The 22824-nt window shown below is 32.5% G+C and overlaps 1 protein-coding gene across 2 annotated transcripts; it reads left to right on the top strand.

Annotated features, from left to right (window-relative positions):
- The first annotated feature begins 684 nt into the window (after positions 1-684).
- LOC129873492 (apyrase-like) lies at positions 685-12237 on the top strand. Of its 2 annotated transcripts, XM_055948599.1 has the most exons (9): positions 685-918; positions 9210-9338; positions 9507-9563; positions 9709-9801; positions 10574-10776; positions 10893-10987; positions 11129-11343; positions 11447-11636; positions 12065-12237. In XM_055948599.1, the coding sequence occupies exons 1-9, from the start codon at positions 694-696 to the stop codon at positions 12178-12180; spliced, it is 1323 nt and encodes a 440-aa protein (XP_055804574.1). In that variant the 5' UTR covers positions 685-693; the 3' UTR covers positions 12181-12237. The 2 variants fall into 2 exon arrangements, with proteins under 2 accessions (XP_055804574.1, XP_055804575.1); XM_055948600.1 differs by lacking the exon at positions 11447-11636.
- The last annotated feature ends 10587 nt before the right edge of the window (positions 12238-22824 follow it).

Here is a 22824-nt window from a genome sequence, read left to right as displayed (position 1 = left end):
GAGAAACTAGGTTTTAGACAACCTACATAGGATGTCCCTGAGCTCTGGTCAATTGACAAGTGCAGGGTCTGTATTTGTGGTATATTATATTGAAATTGGGACAGCAATGAGAATGGTACCAGCTAGCTTGTTGGTGATGAAAGAATCGATTGTATGGCTTGTAGAGCTCGTATTGTTTCTTGTAATATTGGTCATTGGTGGTGAGAAATCAAGGTTTCGTCTAGGGTTTTGAGAGCATTTTTTTCACAAGCTTCCCTTAGCAATCTTAGGCGATTTTTAGTATTCAATAAGTTAATTTAAACTTGGCGGATTTATTTATTTTTGAATTTGAATTAAAAATATTGAATCCAAACAGTCAGAGTAGTGAGTGCAGTAATATTCTAATTGCATAAGTTTTTGTATCGAGGAATAATTTCTACGTATACTGACTATAAACTTCATAAAATGTTGTAAGCACATAAATTACTCAGAAAATCGGGAAAACGCATGGATGTTTGATGCTTCACCTACCCTACTAATTACAGGGCAACACAAAATAAAATATTAAATAACGTGCGTGATATAAACAAAATAAATTAATTAATTAATAAACAATGTGCTTTACTGGCGATTAGACATTTAATATCTTTAGTTATATAAAGATAACTTGTATTTGCTTTAAGATAGAAGTAAAGTAAAGTGAAGAAAAAGAGAATGAAGAGGCAAAACATATTTCCTCTTCACTTGATAATCTTGTTAGTGTTGTGTCAATACTGTTGTGCTTCATCTCATGTAAGAAGGCTACTTGTGAGCCATGAATCAGAACACTATGCAGTCATATTTGATGCTGGAAGCACAGGCAGTAGAGTTCATGTCTTTCGTTTTGACACTAAATTGGATCTACTTCCCATTGGCAATGACATTGAATACTTTCTCGCGGTACGTCGTTTTCCCCTTACTTGTAATTATTCTTTTCGTAACCTAATAGTGTGAAAGCTAATTAAACTTGAAATGAATGTCATAGCAAAGATGTAGCTTGATTTAGGACGAGGGTTCAATAAAAATAACCTTTGCTGAAAAATTATATATGCAAATTGGGTAAAAACAATTTGTTGGGATTATGTGTGTAAACTGTTATATTTTATTTTGAAAAGTCTCAAAAAAAAAATTACAAATGACTAAGGTCCAAAAATGATCTTGTTTTTTATCCAAAAATACTCTTGTTATTACTTAATGATTGTTACTTAATGAGTCAAAAATGTCCTTTTTCAAATAAATATATCATTTCTTTCCTTTTTAAACAAATTCTTTTTCTAATGATGATTTTTTTTAATTAGAAATGAGTATCCTACTTCAATTCAAAAAATATTAAAACAAAAATATTTTCTATTTTATTAAAAAAAAATTAATCGTTATCTAATGGAAATTAACGAAAGAGTTACAAATGCAAACCAGAAAAGGTATCACACTAAATAGAAATAAAAATAACATGGTGTCACACTGAATGGAAATTAAAAAATGAACTACTCTAGTAAAAGATTTAGTGGTAACTAATGTACTTATCCGCAATTCCTATGGTTATAAAAAAATATTAAATATATTTTTAAATAACTAATGTTACTTAATAAACAATATAATAAAATTAAAAAAATACAAATTAAATTACGATTATGATATTACCTATTCAGAAAAATAGAAGAAAATATTTCTCCTGTTGCAATTTAAAGTTAAAATTATTGTTAAATAAGATGAAAACATAAGAGTTGACATAAAAAGCTTGAGTTAATTAACAATCTAATTATTATAGTTTCATGTGTATTTTTAAATAATTAATGTCATCACTTAATAAAAATTCTAATAAATAATATAATCAAAAAAGAAAAATACTAATTAAGTTACGATTATGATATTGCCTATTCAGAAAAATTGGAAAAAATATTATCGTGTTAATTGTTGCTAAATAAGATAAAAGCATAAAAGTTGATATAAAAAGCTTCAGTTAATTGACTATCTAATTATCATAGTTTCATACTAAATTCAATGATTCTTATATCAATATTATTGGTCCAGCCAACAATATTAAATCTACTCGATCATAAATTACCTGACTTTTGTTTTTTTGTATAAATGACTCTATAATAAAAATAAATAAATAAATAAATAAAGATATATTTGTAGTAAATCGTAGTGAGAAAAAATACTTGAATTATATTCGAACGAAATTCAAATTTTTATATTTGATGCTCGTACCAACACTCATCTTATGCATATTTATGTCGCTTAAGATTAATTTATATTAAAACCTTTATATTTAAACTCTCATTTTTATTATAGAGAGCATTGCAAGGAGAGAGAATTAAGTTGTAATAGTGAAACATTACCATTGAGGTTATACCTTTTACAATAGAAAATTTAAAAAATTAGATACATAATGTAAAATGAGATGTAAAAGATAAGTCATGATATCATTTGGTGACTTGGTGGATACTTACCTACTCCAATCGTATCGAGACTATTAGAAAGTGAGAAAGAAATATTTTTTTAAAAAAGATACCTTCATGCAATGTTGATAACATTAATCCAATTATTCTTATTATTACAAATTACTGGGGTAATTATTATAAACAAATTGAAGTAATAACTCTCCAAAAGATAACTCCTTCTTTAATGTGGGAAAAATAAAAGAAAATTTTTTTCTTTCAATAATAATAAATTTAATACACATTAATCATATATCCACATTTATTATGGTAAAAGGAAAAAATATGACTCTTTTTTATCCCATTTACACCTCATGAAAGTAAGAAAAATAAAATAAAATTATTTTTTTATACTAAAGAATATGAATAAGTGAAGGAGTAGTAATTGACACATTCATTTTTTACAACAATAAAAAATAAATAAATAAAAAAAATTGTCAAAATGAGAAAAAAGGTTAATAGCATTCTTGGCCAAAGAAAGGTTGCACATCACTTTTCTTTTATATAGATAATTTTTATGTCGGTAAAGAAAGTAGATTGAGAGAGACAAACAATTTTATTAAATTATTTTTGTCCTAATCGGATACTTTTGCATTTCGAGTTCAGACCCAACACATCATAATAATGATCTCTGAAAATCTCAAAAACATGAGAATTTCTAGCAATAATTAAAAAAAATTAAAAACATGAAGACTACAAAGTTACATATCAATAAACAACTTTCTATTAATTAAACTGCATTTTGAAAATTACAAATTAACTTTACATTCTTTTGTTCTATCATTATAATTATTAAAAGTTGATCCACATAACTACAAAATTATATATACATACTTTCTTGAGTAGCATGCATGTATATGTTGACTTCTTTTTATGCTTCTATTTTCAAAAATATTCTGATCTGCAAATACAATAAGTTAACCTTACAATAAAAAAAACATAAAAATGAAGTTAATTAATGAGTTCTCCAAGAACTACAAAGAGAAGCAAAGAGCAAAAATAAATAAATTCTCTAAAAACAACAAAGAGAAGCAAGAAAAAATAAATCTCTACAAACTACAAAGAGAAGCAAAGAGAAAATTAAGTCATTTTTTCTAAAAAAAAAAGATTATGATTCATATCACCAAGAATTCAAAATAATAATGTTAAATGTAATTGCAACAGAAAAAATAATAATTATATTAGACATATCAAATCATTTTACCTCATAAAATTAAACTATACAAAAATGTCTAACAATCTTTATTATTGATCTCTGTCCTGCAGAAAATAAAAGATTATGATTCATATCATCAAGAATTCAAAATAATAATGTTAAATGTAATTGCAACAGAAAAAATAATAATTATATCAAGCATATTAAATCATTTTACCTCATAAAATTAAATTATACAAAAATGTCTAACAATCTAATTATAATTGATTTCTCTCCTACAAAATCAGATAAAAAAGACAAAAAAATTGATCAACCAAAAATACAACAACAACAACAACAATCCAGTGAAATTCCACATCGTGGGGTCTGGGGAGGATAAAATGTACGCAGACCTGACTCCTACCAATGTAGGACGGTTGTTTCCGAAAGACCCTCAGCTCAATAGAAGCATAGAGAAAAGTCAGACAAGAATATTAAAAGTAGGTAAGTACATAACGAAAGCGGTCCAAACAATAGTATAATCAAAGAACCAAAAAAAACAGTAGATATTGTTAGATAATAACATAAATACCATAAATAACATAAGATAACATATCATACATAACATAAATAACATAAATCAGAGTACAAGAAATCATAGTGCATTAATACGCCTATGGATAAGAGGGAATAAAGTCACTATGTACTAGCCTTCTACCCTAATGTGTGTCCTCCACACCCTCCTATCTAAGGTCATGTCCTCGATAAGTCGTAAATGCGTCATGTCCTGTCTGATCACCTCTCCCCAGTATTTCTTCGGCCTACCCCTACCTCTTCTGAAACCATCTATGGCCAACCTCTCACATCTCTGCACTGGTGCATCTGAGACGCTCTTCTTCACATGCCCAAACCATCTCAATCACGTTTCACGCATCTTGTCTTCCACCGAGGCCACTCCTACCTTATCTCGAATAGCCTCATTTCTAATCCTGTTGCTCCTGGTATGCCCACACATCCATCTCAACATTCTCATTTCGGCAACTTTCATATTTTGCATATGGGAGACCTTAACTGGCCAACACTCTGCCCCATATAACATAGCTGATCTAACCACCACTTTATAGAACTTTCCCTTAAGTTGTGGTGACACGTTCTTGTCACATAACATACTGGAGGCGAGCCTCCATTTCATCCATCCTGCCCCAATACGATGTGTGACATCCTTGTCGATCTCCCCGCTATGTTGTATGATAGAACCAAGGTACTTAAAACTACTTCTCTTTTGGATGGCTTGGTCCTCGAGCCTAACTTCCGCGCCAACCTCCTGAGGAGTCTCACTGAACTGGCACTCTAGGTACTCTATCTTGGTCCTACTCAGCTTAAACCCTTTAGACTCCAAGGTGCGTCTCCAATCTTCCAGCTTAACGTTAACTCCGCTAAGAGTCTCATCAATGAGGACTATGTCGTCCGCAAAAAGCATACACCATGGCACCTCACCTTGAATTTGTCGCATTAATACATCCATCACCAAGGCAAATAGAAACAGACTAAGAGCTGATCCTTGATGCAACCCCATCACAACTAGAAAGTGTTTTGAGTCCCCTCCTTCTGTCCTTACCCTGGTTTTGGCACCCTCGTACATGTCCTTGATCACCCTTATGTACGCTACAGGTACACCTTTAGCCTCCAAACATCTCTATAGTATCTCTCGTGGGACTTTATCGTAAGCTTTTTCTAAGTCGATGAATACCATATTCAAGTCTCTCTTCCTCTCCCTATATTGCTCTATTAGTCTTCTCATGAGGTGGATGGCTTCCGTAGTTGAGCGTCCCAGCATAAATCCGAACTGGTTCTCTAAAATAGACACGCCTCTCCTCACCCTCATCTCCACCACTCTTTCCCACACTTTCATAGTATGGCTTAGAAGCTTGATACCTCTATAGTTGTCGCAACTCTGGCTATCTCCCTTGTTTTTGTATAAAGGGATCATGATGCTCGACCTCCATTCTATGGGCCTCGTTGTCGTCGTAAAGATGACATTAAATAACCTAGTCAGCCATTCCAAACCTACCGAGCCCGCACTCTTCCAAAATTCTCCAGGGATCTTATCAGGTTCGGTCACTCTTCCCCAGCGCATCCTACCAACGGCACCTTTAACCTCATTGACCGTAATACTCCTACAACCCCCAATATCGTGACTACTTCATGTATGTTCCAAATCTCTCAACACAATTTCTCTGTCCCCTTTGTCATTCAAAAGTTTATGGAAGTATGACTGCCATCTTTGTTTGATAAGGGTCTCCTCTACCAATACTTTTCCATGCTCGTCTTTAATGCACTTCACTTGGTCCACATCGCGTGCCCTTCTCTCCCAGGCCCTGGCTAGCCTGAATAATTTCCTGTCCCCGCCTTTCTCTTCTAGTTCAGCATAAAGGCGTTCAAAAGTTGCCGTTTTTGCCATTGCAACCGCCGACTTCGCTTCCTTCCTCGCTATCTTATACAGTTCCCCATTCATCCACTTCTCCACCTCATCCTTGCTCTCCATCAACTTAGCATACGCCACCTTCTTTGCTTCCACTTTCCCTTGTACTTCTCCATTCCACCACCAGTCCCCTCGATGTTGACTACGACTACTTGTCGAGACTCCTAACACTTCCCTTGCTACAACCCTAATACAACTAACTGTCCTATCCCACATACTGTTCGCATCCCCACTACTATCCCAGGCCTCATATCCTTCAATTTCTCTCCCATCTCTAGGGCACTAACCATTGTCAAACTCCCCCATCTGATCCTAGGTTGCTCTTCCCCGACCCTCCTCGTCCTCGTCATCTTGATCCCTAAATCCATCACTAAGATCTTATGTCGGGTTGTAAGGTCGTCGGTCGGGATGACTTTACAGTCTTTGCACAAACCTTTATCATCCTTCCTAAGGAGTAAAAAATCTATCTGAGTTTTAGCCATTGAACTACGGAAGGTTACCAAGTGGTCCTCCTTCTTTGGAAAACTCGAGTTGGATCACCAACTCGAAAGCTCTTACGAAATCCAATAGTGATATTCCTCCTCCATTTCTGTCCCCGGAGCCAAAGCCCCCATGCACATTATCATACCCTCCTGAAATAGACCCGATGTGCCCATTGAAATCCCCTCCCACAAAAAGCTTCTCAGTAGGTGGTATGCCTCCTACTAACTCGTCCAAATCCTCCCAAAAGCGCCTCTTATCCTCCTCGCGTAAGCCCACCTGCAGCGCATAAGCACTAATAATGTTCAACGTGGTCCCTTGAATGACCATTTTAATCGACATCATCCTATCATTGACTCTCCTAACCTCCACCACCTGATCCCTTAAATCACTATCTATTAAAATGCCTACCCCATTCCTATACTTCGATTTACCAGAAAACCAAAGCTTATACCCGTCTACCTCCTTAGCTTTGGAGCCTACCCATTTTGTCTCCTGGACACAGGCTATATTAATCTTCCTCTTCTTTAGAATCTTAACCAGTTTTATGGATTTACCCGTTAACGTCCCAATATTCCAAGAACCTATTCTCAGTCTAGACGCTCATTTAACCCACTTACCTCTCCTTACCCTCGTCCCCATCCATGAGCAAGAACATGACCCTAGTTTACCATCACTATCCAAAGCCACGAAAATGCGTATGAACTAATAAATTATTCGGGGGTCTAGAGTCGACAAAATATATAACTACAAGTATATGAACAAAGGATAGATATATAAAGATATAAAAACTGGGGGTACCAACTCCGGTAGAAATGAACTTGGTTGCCGTCGAAAAATACTGCTCACGTCGGAATACTGTTCACGTCGGCGCAAGGAGTTGAGTTGCAACGGATGTTCGTCACCGGGAATACAGATTTGTACACCTGAAAAAAACAATTGCCGGAAAAACTGGAGTTTCACCGAAAAAAATGGGATTTCGCCGGAAATTGATATTTAGATCTAGATCTATAAAGATCTTGAGAGATCTTGAGTGCAAGGGCCCAACAATATCCAACGACAGATTTTTCCTTCAGCTAATGGCGTCAATTTCTTTCTTCTTCCACACACACAGTAGCAGAGAATGAGAAATCGTGAGCACCTGAGCAGAGTTGTGATTCTGAGAATGAAATTGTGAGATTCTAACCGTAGTATTCTATGATTCATCAAAATGTGGTTCCAAACACACATAACATCAGAAAGATAAAACAATTGAGCACAATAATATTTTAGTTGAAAAATAAAATATTGATCAACCAAAAATACAAAAGATAAAGAGTAAGAAGAAATGAAAATAAAATAATCATATAAGTCTCAAATAGGCTTTTATAAGTGTGATTTTAAGGTGTCATAAATTTGTATATTAAATTTGTTAGGGGTTATGAATATGAAAGGTTAGGAGTTATGGACATTACTAATATTAATTAAGAGTAGAATTTATGTAATTTAAGAGGTATAAATTAAGGAGATGAATAAAACAAAATAATTGAAAGAAAGGAGGAGAAAAGGCCAAAAAAATCACAAAAAAATAAATAAGATTCAAGCCTTTAGAGAGTGTCACGTCACCATTTTTATATCTAGCTTTATTATTATATATATATTATTCAATGACAATAACAAATATAAATATATATTTATAATTAACATTATATATAACTAACACTAAAAACTTTTACTATTCTCGATGCAGTAGCATAACTCGCAAAATATCTTTGCGACATTAATAATCTATTATCACTAAATAATAGATTGAGCTTAATAGTAATCAAGTATCTTAGATCTCCTATTAGCACTGTTGTTTTCACACTATATATTTTTATCTTTCTTTGTTTTCACTTGTTAAAAGTGGAGATGAGGTTGATAGTTTAAATTTAAAAAAGAAATCATCAAAGACCTAATGATGCCTCCACATTATGCATAATTGGCCCATTAAAAAAAAGGTATCTATATTATATATACTATAGTATATAATATACTAATTTTCGTTTGCACTTGTTAAAGCTATCGTATCTGTTAGTGGCTGAAGGGACCATCTGTCTCTTATAAATTTATTTATATGTTTCAGCCAAAAGACTATTGATCAATTATCTATTTAAAGCTTTAGAGACAGAGTACTTAAAGTTTGAAAGAATTTTAATATTTAATTCAAAACTTTAAGCTAGTCTTGATCATAAATTTTTGTATCGAATTTTGAAAATTTATGTTTAAATATCGATTTGGTCATAGATTTTTTATCAGATTTTGAAATTATCTTTGAAAAATTTTAAGTTCTATATCTTTTTGGATTTTGAGGTTTTCACTTACAAAAATTCAAATTTTCTTCAAGTAAGATACATGTCCAAACACATGAACTTTAAATTTCAAAAATTACAATATTAAAATCTCAAATTTTCAATTTTTCGTAAGACACAAGCTTTAAAGATAACAAAGAAAGCAATTCAAAGCTAGTCTTCAATGTTTTTATGTGATTGATACCCTATTGTATGCCAGTATGGATAATATATTATATAGTAGTATTACATTCATATAGAATTTAGTTTAATCCTTAGCTTGTAGCATATTTATGTTTGATATTTGCCATTCTTATAATTAATTAATTAATTGTTTTGGACAGATAAATCCAGGTCTAAGTTCATATGCAAATGATATTAAAGATGGATCACTTTCTCTAAAACCTCTTTTGGACAAAGCTGAAGCTGTGGTTCCAAAAGATTTACAGCCTCAAACACCCCTTAAACTTGGGGTAACTAATTAAATCCTTATTTATTTATTTTTTCCAATTTAGAAGCATTTTATTTCATTATATTTTTTTTCTTAAATAAGGTAACTTGTCTCTTTTCTTTTCTTCTTTTAATCATTTTAATTTCCATAATTAATTACATGAAATAGTAATGTCTGAATTTAAATACAGGCAACTGCTGGTTTGAGGTTATTAAAAGGTGATGCTGCTGTAAAAATATTGCAAGCGGTACACATTAGCTTCTCACCTTTTTTTTCTTCTTTTACTTTATTTTTTAATTAATTATATATTTTAGAAAATAAATTTTAAACATTATATTGTCCTTCATTATTATTCTGATTAAGATTTTTCATTTTTTGTATGTCTTGTTAAGGTGAGGGATTTATTCAAGAATGAAACTACTCTTAATTACAAGGCGGAATGGGTTTCAGTCCTCGATGGTACACAAGAAGGTTCATATTTTTGGGTAAGGCACTTCAAATTTATTAAACTTCAATAATAATAATAATAATAATAATAATAATAATAATAATAATAATAATAATAATAATAATTATTATTATTATTATTATTATTATTATTATTATTATTATTATTATTATTAGTACAGAAATTATATTTAATCTATATGTTTGTGTTTTTCTCATGGCTCACGCTATCAATAACCAGTCCGACATAATATAATTATCCCTTAATTAGTTGTTATTAAAAAAGTTATTGGCATTTATGTTATAAGATAATGATGTTCGTCGTCTTCAAATCCAGGTATGCCTTTATCTAATAATATTGAGAATTTCCTACTAAGTAGATTTAAATTCAATTTTTTATTATTCCCTTTCCTTCTTCTTCCATGATCCTCGCAGTGTAAGTAACACACTATTAAAAAATTAATTGTTTGGTGGTTATTCTCACATATATTTTGATTGAATTAGTGTGAAAAAAATAGTAAATGTTTTATATGGAAAAAATAGAAAATTTCTTAGTGTTTTTTTGAGAATTAAATTTCTACCAAACATTTTCTCAGTGAACTAGCTCGATGAAAAATGAATGGAAAAATTATTAACTATAGCACAGATTTTCTATTGGTTCGCGTAGAAGAAAAAAAACCTTAATTTCTAATAGTTAAAAAAAAACTCACCTAGGTTAACAAACCAATATATAGAATATTCAATTGGGATATCATATAGGTGACTAAAATGACTTGATTATTTAATTTTATTTATTTACGTGGAATGCAGGTAGCCTTGAACTACCTATTAGGAAATTTGGGTAAAGAATATGAAAGAACAATAGCTACAATTGATCTAGGTGGTGGATCAGTGCAAATGACATATGCCATCTCAAAAGAAAGTGCTTTAAAGGCTCCCAAAGTACCAAATGGAGAGCCTTATGTCCTTGATAAATCTCTTTTGGGAACTAATTACAACATATATGTTCATAGGTAACTCTAGTAATTAAATTGACATTTTACTACTACTCTTTTACTGATATTATATTGTTTGTGTTAGTATATGTGATTTGTTTTGTGCTGACAAATTAATCATTAATGCGTAACAGCTATTTAAACTATGGTCAGTTAGCAGCTAGAACTGAGATTTTCAAGGCTTCTGGAAACTCATCAAGTAGTCCATGTATTTTGGGAGGTTATAATGGTAAGATTAGTGCTCTCTAATCTTGATTTTTCCAATTTGCTCTTCAAAGTATTTTTGTTTATAATGAACTGATGTTGTAAGTAGTTATGTTATTAATGTTATACTAGCTAGCTACTTTAATAAATTATGATTTGCTTAAAGGTTATTACACTTACAATGGAGTGGCTTACAAATCATCATCACCAAAACAAGGTTCAAGCATGAAGAAATGTAGGACATTAGCTAAAAAAGCACTCAAAATTAAGGCACCTTGCAAGCACAACAAGTGTACATTTGGTGGGATTTGGAATGGTGGAGGTGGAGTTGGATTCAAGAATCTCTATGCTTCTTCTTTCTTCTATGATTATGCATCTATGGTACAAACCTTTTACTTGTCTAATTTGTTTGGTACATATTTTGTTTTTCCAAAAAATATGCCACAATCAGACATTAAAATTGTGTTTTTGTGCATTTGTATAGGTTAGTATAATTGACCCTAAAAAGCCCTCTGGAAGAGCCAAACCAATACAATACCTAAATGCAGCAAAGCTTGCTTGCAAGACCAAAGTGAGAGACATAAAATCAGTATTTCCTAACATTGATGAGAGAAACATACCTTTTATCTGCATGGACTTGGTATATGAGTACACTTTGCTAGTTGATGGATTTGGTAAGTTAATTCTTAATTAATTTTGAATTGATGTTCTGTTATAATCTTTTGTGTCCCACAATGAGGAGCTAGTGTATTTGGTAACTAGCTAACTTTTGAGGTGAGAATTAGGCCCAAAATTGTTACATATCAAAGTCAATTGTTCCGCCTGTGGTGGCTTAGTCTTGAAAGGAGTGTCAGTTGTGATCAACTGGGCCCAATCATGACCTATAAGGTAGTGGTACTCAAGCGGGGGCCATTATTATGATCATGCGTGTTTCACGTCAGTTTAATGAAGTTGGCATGGGACTTAAATAAATTTGGGTTTTCTATTTTATAATAGCTAATTTTTGGGCGTGAGTTAGTCCATAATTATTACATATTCCTGAAATTGATATTCTTAAGTTGCATAAAATTTAACCTTTTCTTCTTTTACCTAAAACTGACAGGCCTGCATCCCAAACAAGATATCACAGTGGTGCATGATGTTAAATACAAGAATTATATTGTTGGAGCAGCTTGGCCCTTGGGTTGTGCCATCGATGTTGTTTCATCTTCCTCCTGATCCAACATTGTCATCTTTGAATTTTATCAATATTTAATGTTATTATTGATGTTTTGATTACTCTTTTTTGGGGTCCATATTATATGGTGTTTTTAGCTTGAGCACACCCTTTAAAAAGTTCATTAATCCATAAAAAGTAAAATATACATGTATCTAAGTGTATCTTTTTCAATATATTACTTAATTAGTGGTAAGATACGTACTATTTTAAAGGTATAAATAAAAATAATATATATAGTAGTGAAGTATGTCTAATTAGGTAGTTAAAGGACCTATTTTAATATGTTTTCTTGGTAATCTAAAAACTCACTTGCCTAAATAAGATAAATTTATAAAAATCTTATGTAAAAAATCCTACATTTTGTTTGGACTACATGTAACAGTTTAAAACACCATGTAATATGGACAAGCGATTTTTTTTCTCAAATTAAATATAAATTATTGAATCTCATTAACACAAGAAAAATTGTTGATATAATGTTAAAGGAATTTCAAAAATTACATTAGATCGCATGCGTGTTCATTTTCTGCGTATATTTTAATATATTTGGAATCCTTAGGTAGGAATGTCATTGAGAAAGTGTAAATAAAATATAGGGAAAATGTTGAAATATATCATCAAACTTTCAGAAAAAGTTTATCTATATCATTCATTAAAAGTTTGGTTTATATATGTCATTTTTCGTTTGAGAAAAGATTTATCTATGTCATTATGGATTAATGAAAACCCATCCGCTTTTGAAACACTATTTTGTCTACATGGCGAATGATGATTCAGCCACGTCATTATTTTTATTTTAAAAAATCAGTCAAATTTCTAACTCCCCATTTTATTTTATTTTTAAAAAAACTTAAATTATAAACCCACCCGAAAATATTTAGGTATAATACGCCTTACTTTGCCTCAACTGACATCTATGCCCTCTAACTTTGAGTGTGTACAAGTAGACATGTAAACTTGTATAAAATTGAACAAATAGACACATTCGTCCTATGTGACGTCCTACATGACAATTTTATGTCTTACATGAATTATTTCACGTAGGACGTGAGCATTTACTTGTCAAATTTTATACAAGTTTAATTGCTTATTTGAGTACATCCAAAATTTGATGGCATAGATGTCCGTTGAAACCAAGTTAAAGGGTATATTTATGTATTATGGCAAAAGGTTATGTGTATTTCAGGTGGGATTAAAAAAAAAATTATAAAAAAAAAATCAAATGGATTTTTAGAAATTGGCTGATTTTATTTTTGAAAAAAATAAAATTAATGATGTGGCTGAATCATCGTTCGACACATTGACAAAATGGTTTTGCAAAATTGTATGAGTTTTCAGTTAAACATAATGACATGAATGAGCCTTTTCTCAAACGAAAATAGCATAGATGAACCAAAGTTTTAACGGATAGTATGAATGAGTCTTTTCTAAAAGTTTAATGACATATTTGAGTCTTTTCAATTTATTTAATTACCTTAGATTTTTGACACAATAGATAAATATGTCCTTCAACTTGACTTTCGCTTGAATACATGCCCCCCAAACTTTGGTTGTGCACAAATATGCACTTAAACTTGTATAAAGTTGAACAAGTAAATATATAAGTCTTCTGTGTCATCCTACGTCGCCAATTTGCGTCCTATGTGGCATCCTGTGTGTATTATGCCACGTAGGATACATGTGGGTCTACTTGTTCAATTTTATACAAATTTAAGTTTTTACTTGTGCACATCGAAAATTGGAAGGCACAAATATAGCTGAGACCAAGTTAAAATGACATGTTCATGTATTATGTTCAGATTTTTTTTAATTACACATTAAATGCAGGGAGAATTCCACAAGAAATCGAAAATCTTGTTAATTTAATAAAATTAGACGTTGAGAGAAACCAGAGTAACGGCTCAATATATCCTCGTTGCAACATGTTTCACTATGGAGGAACAAACTCAGTGGACCCTTACCACGTGAGATTGACCCTTTATCTTAATAGCTTAACCAATCTTGTTGGGACTATTACTCATTCCATCTCCAATTGTTCCGAACTTACTATCCTAGAGCTTTCAGATAACTGATTTCCAAATCTCTTGGATATTTGACTCGTCTACAAGCCCTAGTCTTGGAGAGAAACAATTAAACCAGTGATTCATTTTTAAACGGCATGCTTCCAGTATCGATAGGGAACCTTTCCACATCTCTTACATTGTTTTACACACATAATTGCAACATCAAAGGCTGAATTGCAAATGAAGTTGGGAACTTAAGCAGCTTATTAGACCTTGATCTTTCTGGAAACGGATCGATTCCCAGAACAATTGTCAACTAGTGAAACCTTCAACGCTTCAACTTGAGTGACAACAAACTTACAGGATTTAGTGGAGATAATTTTGTAAATTGCGGCATTTGGGTGATATTTACTTGAATCAAAATCAACTTCCATGATCTCCTGATTGTTTAGGGAATATCACTTCCCTTAGATAGATATATATGAGTTCCAATAAGTTGAGTTTCAATCTACCAACAAGCTTAGTGAATCTTAAAGATTTAGTGGTTCTTGGTTCTTGACTTATCGTCAAACAACATAGTTGGTTATTTACCTCCATAAATTGGAAATTTGAAGGTTGCGACACAGATGGCTCTATCAATGAATTAATTCTCAAATAGAATTCCTAGAGAAATTGGAGGATTGCAAATTTTGGGCACCTTTCTTTGAGACACAACAAGTTGCAAAGATCTATACCTTACTCAATGAGTAGCATGGTAGGTTTGGAATTTCTAGACCTTTCTCATAATAATATATTGGAGTCTATTTCCATGTCTTTGGAGAAACTGCAATACCACAAGTATTTCAATGTTTGTGTCAATAAATTGTATGGTAAAATACCCGCGAGGGGTTCTTTCAAGAACCTGTCGAGTCAGTTTTTCATCAATAATGAAGCATTGTGTGGTTCTTCAAGATTTAGCATCCCATCATGCCCCACTTCATTAAATCATAGATCAAATACGAAACAAATGTTATTTCTTTTTCTTTTGCTCGTATTTGCACTTGTATTTGTTCCTATTACCCTTGTGTTTGTATGTATAAGGTACATAAGAGGTGAAAGTGCCCTACAACAAGATTATTCATTCTCTATCGCAACAAGAGAAAGAATTCCATACTATGAACCGCTCCAAGAAATGATTCGCCTAGTGAGAGTAATTTGATTGGTTTTGGAAGTTTTGGCTCTTTCTACAAAGTCATTCTCATATGTGGGACTCCCATTGCAGTTAAAGTGTATAATCTAGAACGGAAAGTGGCTTTTAAGATTTTTGATACAAAATGTGAAGTTTTGCTCGTAAAAGTCATCACTAGTTGTTCCAACCTTGATTTAAGGCATTAATGCTCGAGTATATGGCTAGTGGGGGTTTTAAAAAGTGTTTGTATTCTCACAACTACTTCTTAGACATAATGCAGAGACTAAGTATAATGATAGATGTGGCAGATGCGTTGGAATATCTCCATCATGGGTGCTCCTCTCCCATAATACATTGTGATCTGAAGCCTAGTAATGTCTTGTTGGATGAGGATAGGGTTGCCCACCTAAGAGACTTTGGTACTTCAAAACTACTTGGTGAAGATGAGAGTGATTTATACACTAAATTCTTAGCAACATTGGGTTATATTTCACCAGGTATGTGTTATAGTCCCTTGATATGGATCTAGTAACGAGGCAAATATGAAATCAAATATTTTTTTTATGACATATGGTGCTGGTTCGTTAAGAGAGAACCTGTAATCTGATTTCAAATAACACTAAATAAAACGCAGGCCACCCATCTGAAAACAAGAAAATAACTTCCTAATACAACTGAATGAGAAAGTGGAGGAACAACCTTCTTACTACAACAACTGCTACACATATTTTGAAAAAAAAAAATAACTTAAAAGTTGTAATAGTATATTGCAAATAACTGCTACATAGAAATAGAAAAATAAATAACTTATAAGGTGAAGTAATCTACTTTTAATTTCCTTAAATCTTCTTTATGTAAACCATTGGTAAACTAAAGGGGTGCTAACATTACTTTCCTCCTTCAAATCGCGCTTCTCCTCAAGTGCTAAGTGTGGAAAGTACTAATATTTCTCTCTTTTTCAACAAATTCGTCTTCATCATCAATGAAATCAATCCAGAATAATTCTTCCATTAATGGCCCTGAGTGAATAGTTCGTCATAGTTGAAATAAAGTCCCTTAAGTCGTTTTTCATCCATTTTAGATTTATTTCTTCACAAATTAGGTGGGCTGTTGAGGTGAGAAATCTGTTGTCTTTGATTTATAGGCATCTAACAATTGTGAACAAAGGGGTTGTTCCTTGCGTTCATTAAGTTGGGAAATACTCATTGCCATAGCCAAATTTGGAGGATTATGCAACTCTACCTCAATTGCTATATAATCAACATGACCACTGATGTAAAGTTCAAATTTTTGCACTTGTGTAAGAGTACCAGCTCGTGAAATCAATTATTGAAACATTTCTTGGTAATCTTCCACAGATCCAATTTGGCATAACTTAGCCATATCTCCCAACTTTTGAATTCTAATTGGTGTTCCAAAACGAAGATTGCATTGACATTTGAACTCTTCCAAGTGCATTGAGGCATATCTTTCTCTAGTTGAAGAAACCAAAGTTGTGCAATTCCTTCCCAATGAAAAAAAGCAAGTTCAATTTTTTCTTCTTCTAGTATTTGTTGGTGTCGAAAGAAATGTGACACCTAGCAGGGTCTTTGTGGCCACGAAATCGTAAAAAATCCAACCTTATATATTTAGGAATCATGGAATTCCCACCCCGTTTCTGATCCCGAACCTCAATCACTGCTTTACCTTTCCAACCTTGATAGTGAATGCCATTTTCCGTTGCTTTAACATTTGCCTTTGAATTTGCTAAATCCTTTATTACTGCATCCAATCAACCATTTATGGCTTTCTGTCTTGCTAAATTGGTTGCACGCTCTTCTTGAAACAAAGTCAACAATTGTGCTAATTATTGCTAGATTAGATCTCCCATAACTTAGGTCTCTAATAACAAGTTGTTATAGTCCGCTGATGTGGATCTAGTAACGAGGTGCTGCAATATGAAATCAAATATTTTTTCTACGACTCATGCTGTTGATTCGTTAAGTAAGAACCCGAAATATTCACCGGAGGAATTAATAGATTTTCCAGCGATCTGTTGAGGTGGAGCGTCTGGGCGCATTTCATTGCTAGAAATTGAATCTGATTTCATTTTCAGCATCGTCTCGACATTTTCTAATCAGGACCTGGTAAATCTGATTCAAATAATGTCGATTTATGAGAGCTTTGATAGTTCCATACTCGACCCAGGTTTTTTATTTTTGGTTAGTTGATTTTCTCTGTTATTTTTCTACTTGATAACATTGTTGGGGAAGCTTCTGTTTCGTCTCTGATTATTTGTTAAGAGTTGGGTATAGAGGGAATTTTAGTGTACCGGACTGCCCTTTATATCAGATTTGTTCTCCTTTTCAACTCTTCAATGTTGTTTGCACATTAAATTTATCAAGTGGGTAGATTAGTGTGCTTTCAAATTTCATAGTTAAGCAAAGTGATTGTCTTTTGGTCTAGGATTAATCTGTTAGTTATTGACTTACTGGTGGCCCAACTTCATTTGCTTAAACATATTGTTATCATTTAGTTGGAAAATGACTCAAACAACTAATCTTTTCATTGCATCTGGTCAATCATCTAGTCAAACAATTTTGGTTTCAATGGAGGAGTTTAATAAGTTCTTGTTGTATCAGAAACCAGTAAATGAATCTATTTCAGTTACTACCCTTGCTGAGTCAAGTAAAACATGTCTTGTCTCCTCTTCAAATAAGTGGGTTATTGATTCGGGTGCGACTTTCATATGACCAACAATCTTAATGTATTTTCTAGCTTTCAGTCATACAAAATACCCTCTCATGATAAGGTATCTGATGGTTCACTTGTAACATTGTTGGATCTGGGACTGTTAAATCAACCTCTTTCATCACTTTTTCATCTATATTAAGTTTACCGAAATTGGCCTTTAATTTGATGTATGTCAGTAAATATACTAAAGACCTCAATTATTATATCTCATTCTTTTTCGATCATTGTATGTTTCGTGATCTTACAACAAATCAAGTTATTGAAAAAGAACATATATGTGATTATCTTTACATCCTTTATGAATACGAACCTCTATTTGTTGCCTATTTCAGTGTCAGGTCTCTATTCAAAGCACATTGTCGATTAGGACATCCTTCTTTACCTATGTTGAAGAAACTTTGTCTTCAGTTTCAGAACATTTCTTCATTGGAATGTGAGTCATGTCGATTTGTAAAATATCATCGTAGCTTAATAGGTTTAAGGGTTAATAAGAGGGTTGGATCAGTTTTTAAGTTAGTTCACTTTGATGTTTGGGGACCATGTCCAGTCGTTTTTGAATCTGGACACAAGCTAAGTATTTTATCACTTTTGTGGATGATTTCTCTCGAATGACTTGAATTTATTTTATGAAGAGTCGTTCTGAAGTGTTCACTCATTTTTGTGCCTTCTATGCTGAAATCAAAACTTAGTTCAATGCTTCAGTACGTATTTTAAGAAGTGACAATGCTAAAGAATACATGTCAGAATTGTTTAAGTCATACATGAGACAATATAATATTTTTCACCAATCTTTATGTGTTGATATACCTTCTCAAAATAAAATTGATCAAAGGAAGAATAGGCATCTACTTAAGATAGCTCTAGCACTTTCTTTCCAAATGAAATTCCTAAATAGTTTTGAGTAGATGTGATTTTTACGGCTTGTTTTCTGATCAATTGCATGACATTTACTGTGCTTGTTGGTAATGTTCTCTATAGTGTTCTTTTTCCAAACAAGTTGCTTTTTCCAGTGGAACATAAGATGTTTGAAAGCACATGTTATGTTCGAGACGTTCGGCCATCTGTTACCAAATTGGATCTCAAAGCAATAAAGTGTGTTTTTCTGGGTTATTCTCATCTCCAGAAAGGTTATCGATGTTATTCTACTAAACTTGGAAAATACTTGGTGTACAATGATATGGTGTTTTCAGAGACTACACAATTCTTCTATGCATATCCCATTTCTAAAATCAGGGGGAGAAAGATGAATGGTTAGTCTATCAGATTACTCGTGCTTCAATAGTACCATCAAATAATATTGTTCATCCATCTTCCGATCCTTCTATTGAGAACCAATCATGTATTGTGCCTTCATTACTTGCTCTATCAATGATAGCCAGATCGCCAATTGTTCAAGTTTACTCAAGGAGGGAAGAGATTAATGATACATGTCCTGCACCAGTTCCTTCGTCATCAGATCTTGCTCCACCTGATCCTCTAGAAAATCTTGACCTCTCTATTACTTTTCACAAAGGTACAAGGACTTGCAAATCTATATATTCTATTGCAAATTTTGTTTCCTATGATTGCTAATCCTCTACATCTAGATCTTTAATTATTTCCCTAGACTCTATCTCTATACCCAAAACAGTGAAAGAGGCTTTGAATCATCATGGATGATCTAATGCAATTCTTGTGGAAATACATGCCTTAGAGGAAAATCATACATGAGATTTGGTGAATTTACCCAACAAAAAAAACCCAGTGGAATATAAATGGGTGTTCACAGTTAAAGTAAACCCAGATGTTTCAGTGACAAGACTTAAGGCCAGACTTGTGGATAAAGAGTATGCTCAAATTTATGATGTGGATTATTCAGACATTTTTTCTTCAGTTGCCAAACTTACTTTTGTCCGCTCGTTCATTTTTCTAGCTGCTTCTGAGAATTGGCATTTACATCAGTTGGATATCAAAAATGCATTCCTTTAGGTGATCTTCAGGAGGAAGTGTATATCGAGCAACCACCCGGGTTTATTTCTCAAGAGGAGTATGGGAAAGTTTGTCATTTGAAGAAATCCTTATATGGCTTCAAGTAGAGTCCACGGTCTTGATTTGGTAAGTTCAGTGAGATAGTTAAGGATTTTAGGCTGAAAATGAGTAAATGTGATCATTCAGTCTTTTTTCGACAATCAATAGTTGATATTATTCTCCTTGTTTTATATGTTGATGATATTGTCATCATAAGAAGTGATTATCGGGAGATCTTTTTCCTTGATTCTTTTTTGCATACTAGATTTCATACAAAAGACTTGGGTCAGTTGAAATATTTTTTGGGAGAAGTAAATAGAAACAAGAAGGGAATTTTTGTATCTCAAAGAAAGTATATTCTTGACTTGCTTACACATACTAGAAAGTTGGCAGTCAAACCTTGCAGTACTCCAATGGTTTCAAATGTGAGTCTTATGAAAGATAATGGTGATCCTTTTGATGATCCAGAGAGATATAGAAGATTGGTTGGGAAGTTAAACTACCTTATCATGACTCATCTAGATATTGCATTTGCAGTAAGTGTTGTTAGCCAGTTCATGTCCGCACCTACGGTCAAACATTGGGAAGCTTTGAAATAGATCATATGTTACTTGAAAGGAGCTCCTAAACTTTCCTATTGTATAATAACCACGGTCATATTCATGTTGAGTATTTTGCAGATGTTGATTGGACTGGATCCAAAATTAATAGGAGATCTACTATAGACTATTGTGTTTTTGTTGGAAGGAACCTAGTATCATAGATGAGTAAGAAGCAAAAGTATTGTATCTCAATCCAGTGCAAAATATGAGTACAGGGCTATGTCACAATCTACATCTGAGATTATGTGAATACATCATCTTATAAATGAAATTGGATTGAAGCATTCTACTCTATCAAAACTATGGTGTGATAATCAAGCTGGATTCCATATTGCCTCAAATCCAGTGTATCATGAAAGAACCAAACCTGTTGAAGTTGACTTTTATTTTATTTATGAAAAGATTCAGGAGAATTGATTTCTACTGGGTATGTGAAGACCGCAAAGCAACTAGCTGATTTATTCACAAAAGCCTTAAATGACACTCGAGTTGATTATCTTTGTAACAAGCTAGGCATGATCAATATATATGCTCCATCTTGAGGGGGAGTGTTATAGAATGAACCTAGACCATTTCCTAGGAATGTACATACCACACACACACAAATATATATATATATATATATATATATATATATATATATATATATATATATATATATATATATATACATACATCAAATTTATAAGAATCTCTTTTATTTCTTTCCTTAGTTAGAATCTTATGTACTTGTATTTATATTGCTTACCTCTTGGAATAATATAATACGTTATTCTCCACACCTTGTCTATTAGAAGTTTGAAGTACTCAAACTTAATAATTTTCTGCTTATCATTTCACTGATTTTAAATAACACTAAATACAAGACTGGTGGATTAACCACCCATCTGAAAACAAGGTAATAATTTCCTACTACAACTGAATGAGAAAGTGGAGAAATAACCTCTTTATTTCAACAACTACTACACAGAAATAGGGAAAAAATAACTTAAAAGTTAAATAATCTACTACAAACAACTGTCGTTGGTAGACTAAAGGGGTGCTAACAGTATGTCCCTTTGATTTTTCTTTGACCATTGATTTACCCTTTTTTTCACCAAGAAATTGTGTTACATCTTTAAATTAATTGCTTGATTATAATGTATCGACAAGATTGATTGGTATCAACAATATGTGATGTCTATAGTTATGGGATCATGTTGCTAGAAACGTTTACTAGGAGAAAGCCTAATGAGTTTGAGGGAAAACTTAGCTTGAAGCAATGGGTAAGTTATTCAATCCTAGATGTAGGAATAGATGTTTAGATGCGAACTTGATAACACCAATGGATAATCTCTTACAAAAGGAGCACGATATTGTGCCTCAATCATGCAAGTGGCATTAGATTGTTGTGCTGAATTTCCAACAAGAAGAAAAATATGAAAGATGTTGTAGGAATCCTATAGAAGATCAAGATTCAATTTCTTGAATGATGAGCATGCTCTCGGAATATCTTGTTCTAAATCACTTGTTTGTTGCAAAGATTGTTTTTTTATTCTAGCACATGATTTGCATATGATATTGTTTTGAATACTAGTTGGTTCCAATTGAGAAATCTGATTCTGTTCAGATATAATCAGATTCTGATCAAATTTTAATATGAATGCTGATATGATCAGATCTCTAATCCTAATTAGGTAGATTTTTATCTGATTTTGTTTCCAACATTATAGAGATTTTATTTTGTTTTCTTAATTGTATATTTCATAGTTAGTTTTCTCTTTTGTGTGTAAATACCTCTATAATTGGCTATATAGAGACACTTGAAAATAAATGAAATCTCTCTTCTTAAAGTCGACAGTTTCAATCAATCTCAGTATAGAAAAAATATATCCTAATTTTATTTTCAAGGACTAAGGGTAATTCTTTGTTTTGTGACACTTGTGAGTATACGAAACAGACTAGAAACTCATACCCATCAAGTAATAATAAAAGCAAGGTTCATTTCATGACTGTCCATTCTGATATTTTGGGGCCTACTCAAACTGTTTCTTTGTCTGGTAGTCGATGGTTTGTCACATTTATTGATTGTTGTAATTAGATGACTTGAGTGTATTTGATAAAAGCAAAAAATAATTTATTTTCTTACTT

This window comes from Solanum dulcamara, chromosome 11 (assembly GCF_947179165.1).
Source record: "Solanum dulcamara chromosome 11, daSolDulc1.2, whole genome shotgun sequence".
Lineage (NCBI taxonomy): Eukaryota > Viridiplantae > Streptophyta > Magnoliopsida > Solanales > Solanaceae > Solanum > Solanum dulcamara.
Note: the sequence above shows the minus strand (reverse complement) of the source record. Positions and strands in the feature narration are given on the sequence as shown.

What these genes read in the sequence shown, in the direction of transcription:
- LOC129873492 (XM_055948599.1), top strand. Translation starts at nt 694, where the DNA reads ATGAAGAGGCAAAACATATTTCCTCTTCACTTGATAATCTTGTTAGTG. An exon ending in ACATTGAATACTTTCTCGCG is followed by an intron (nt 919 to 9,209) that starts GTACGTCGTTTT and finishes TGTTTTGGACAG; the next exon opens with ATAAATCCAGGTCTAAGTTC. An exon ending in AAGAAGGTTCATATTTTTGG is followed by an intron (nt 9,802 to 10,573) that starts GTAAGGCACTTC and finishes CGTGGAATGCAG; the next exon opens with GTAGCCTTGAACTACCTATT.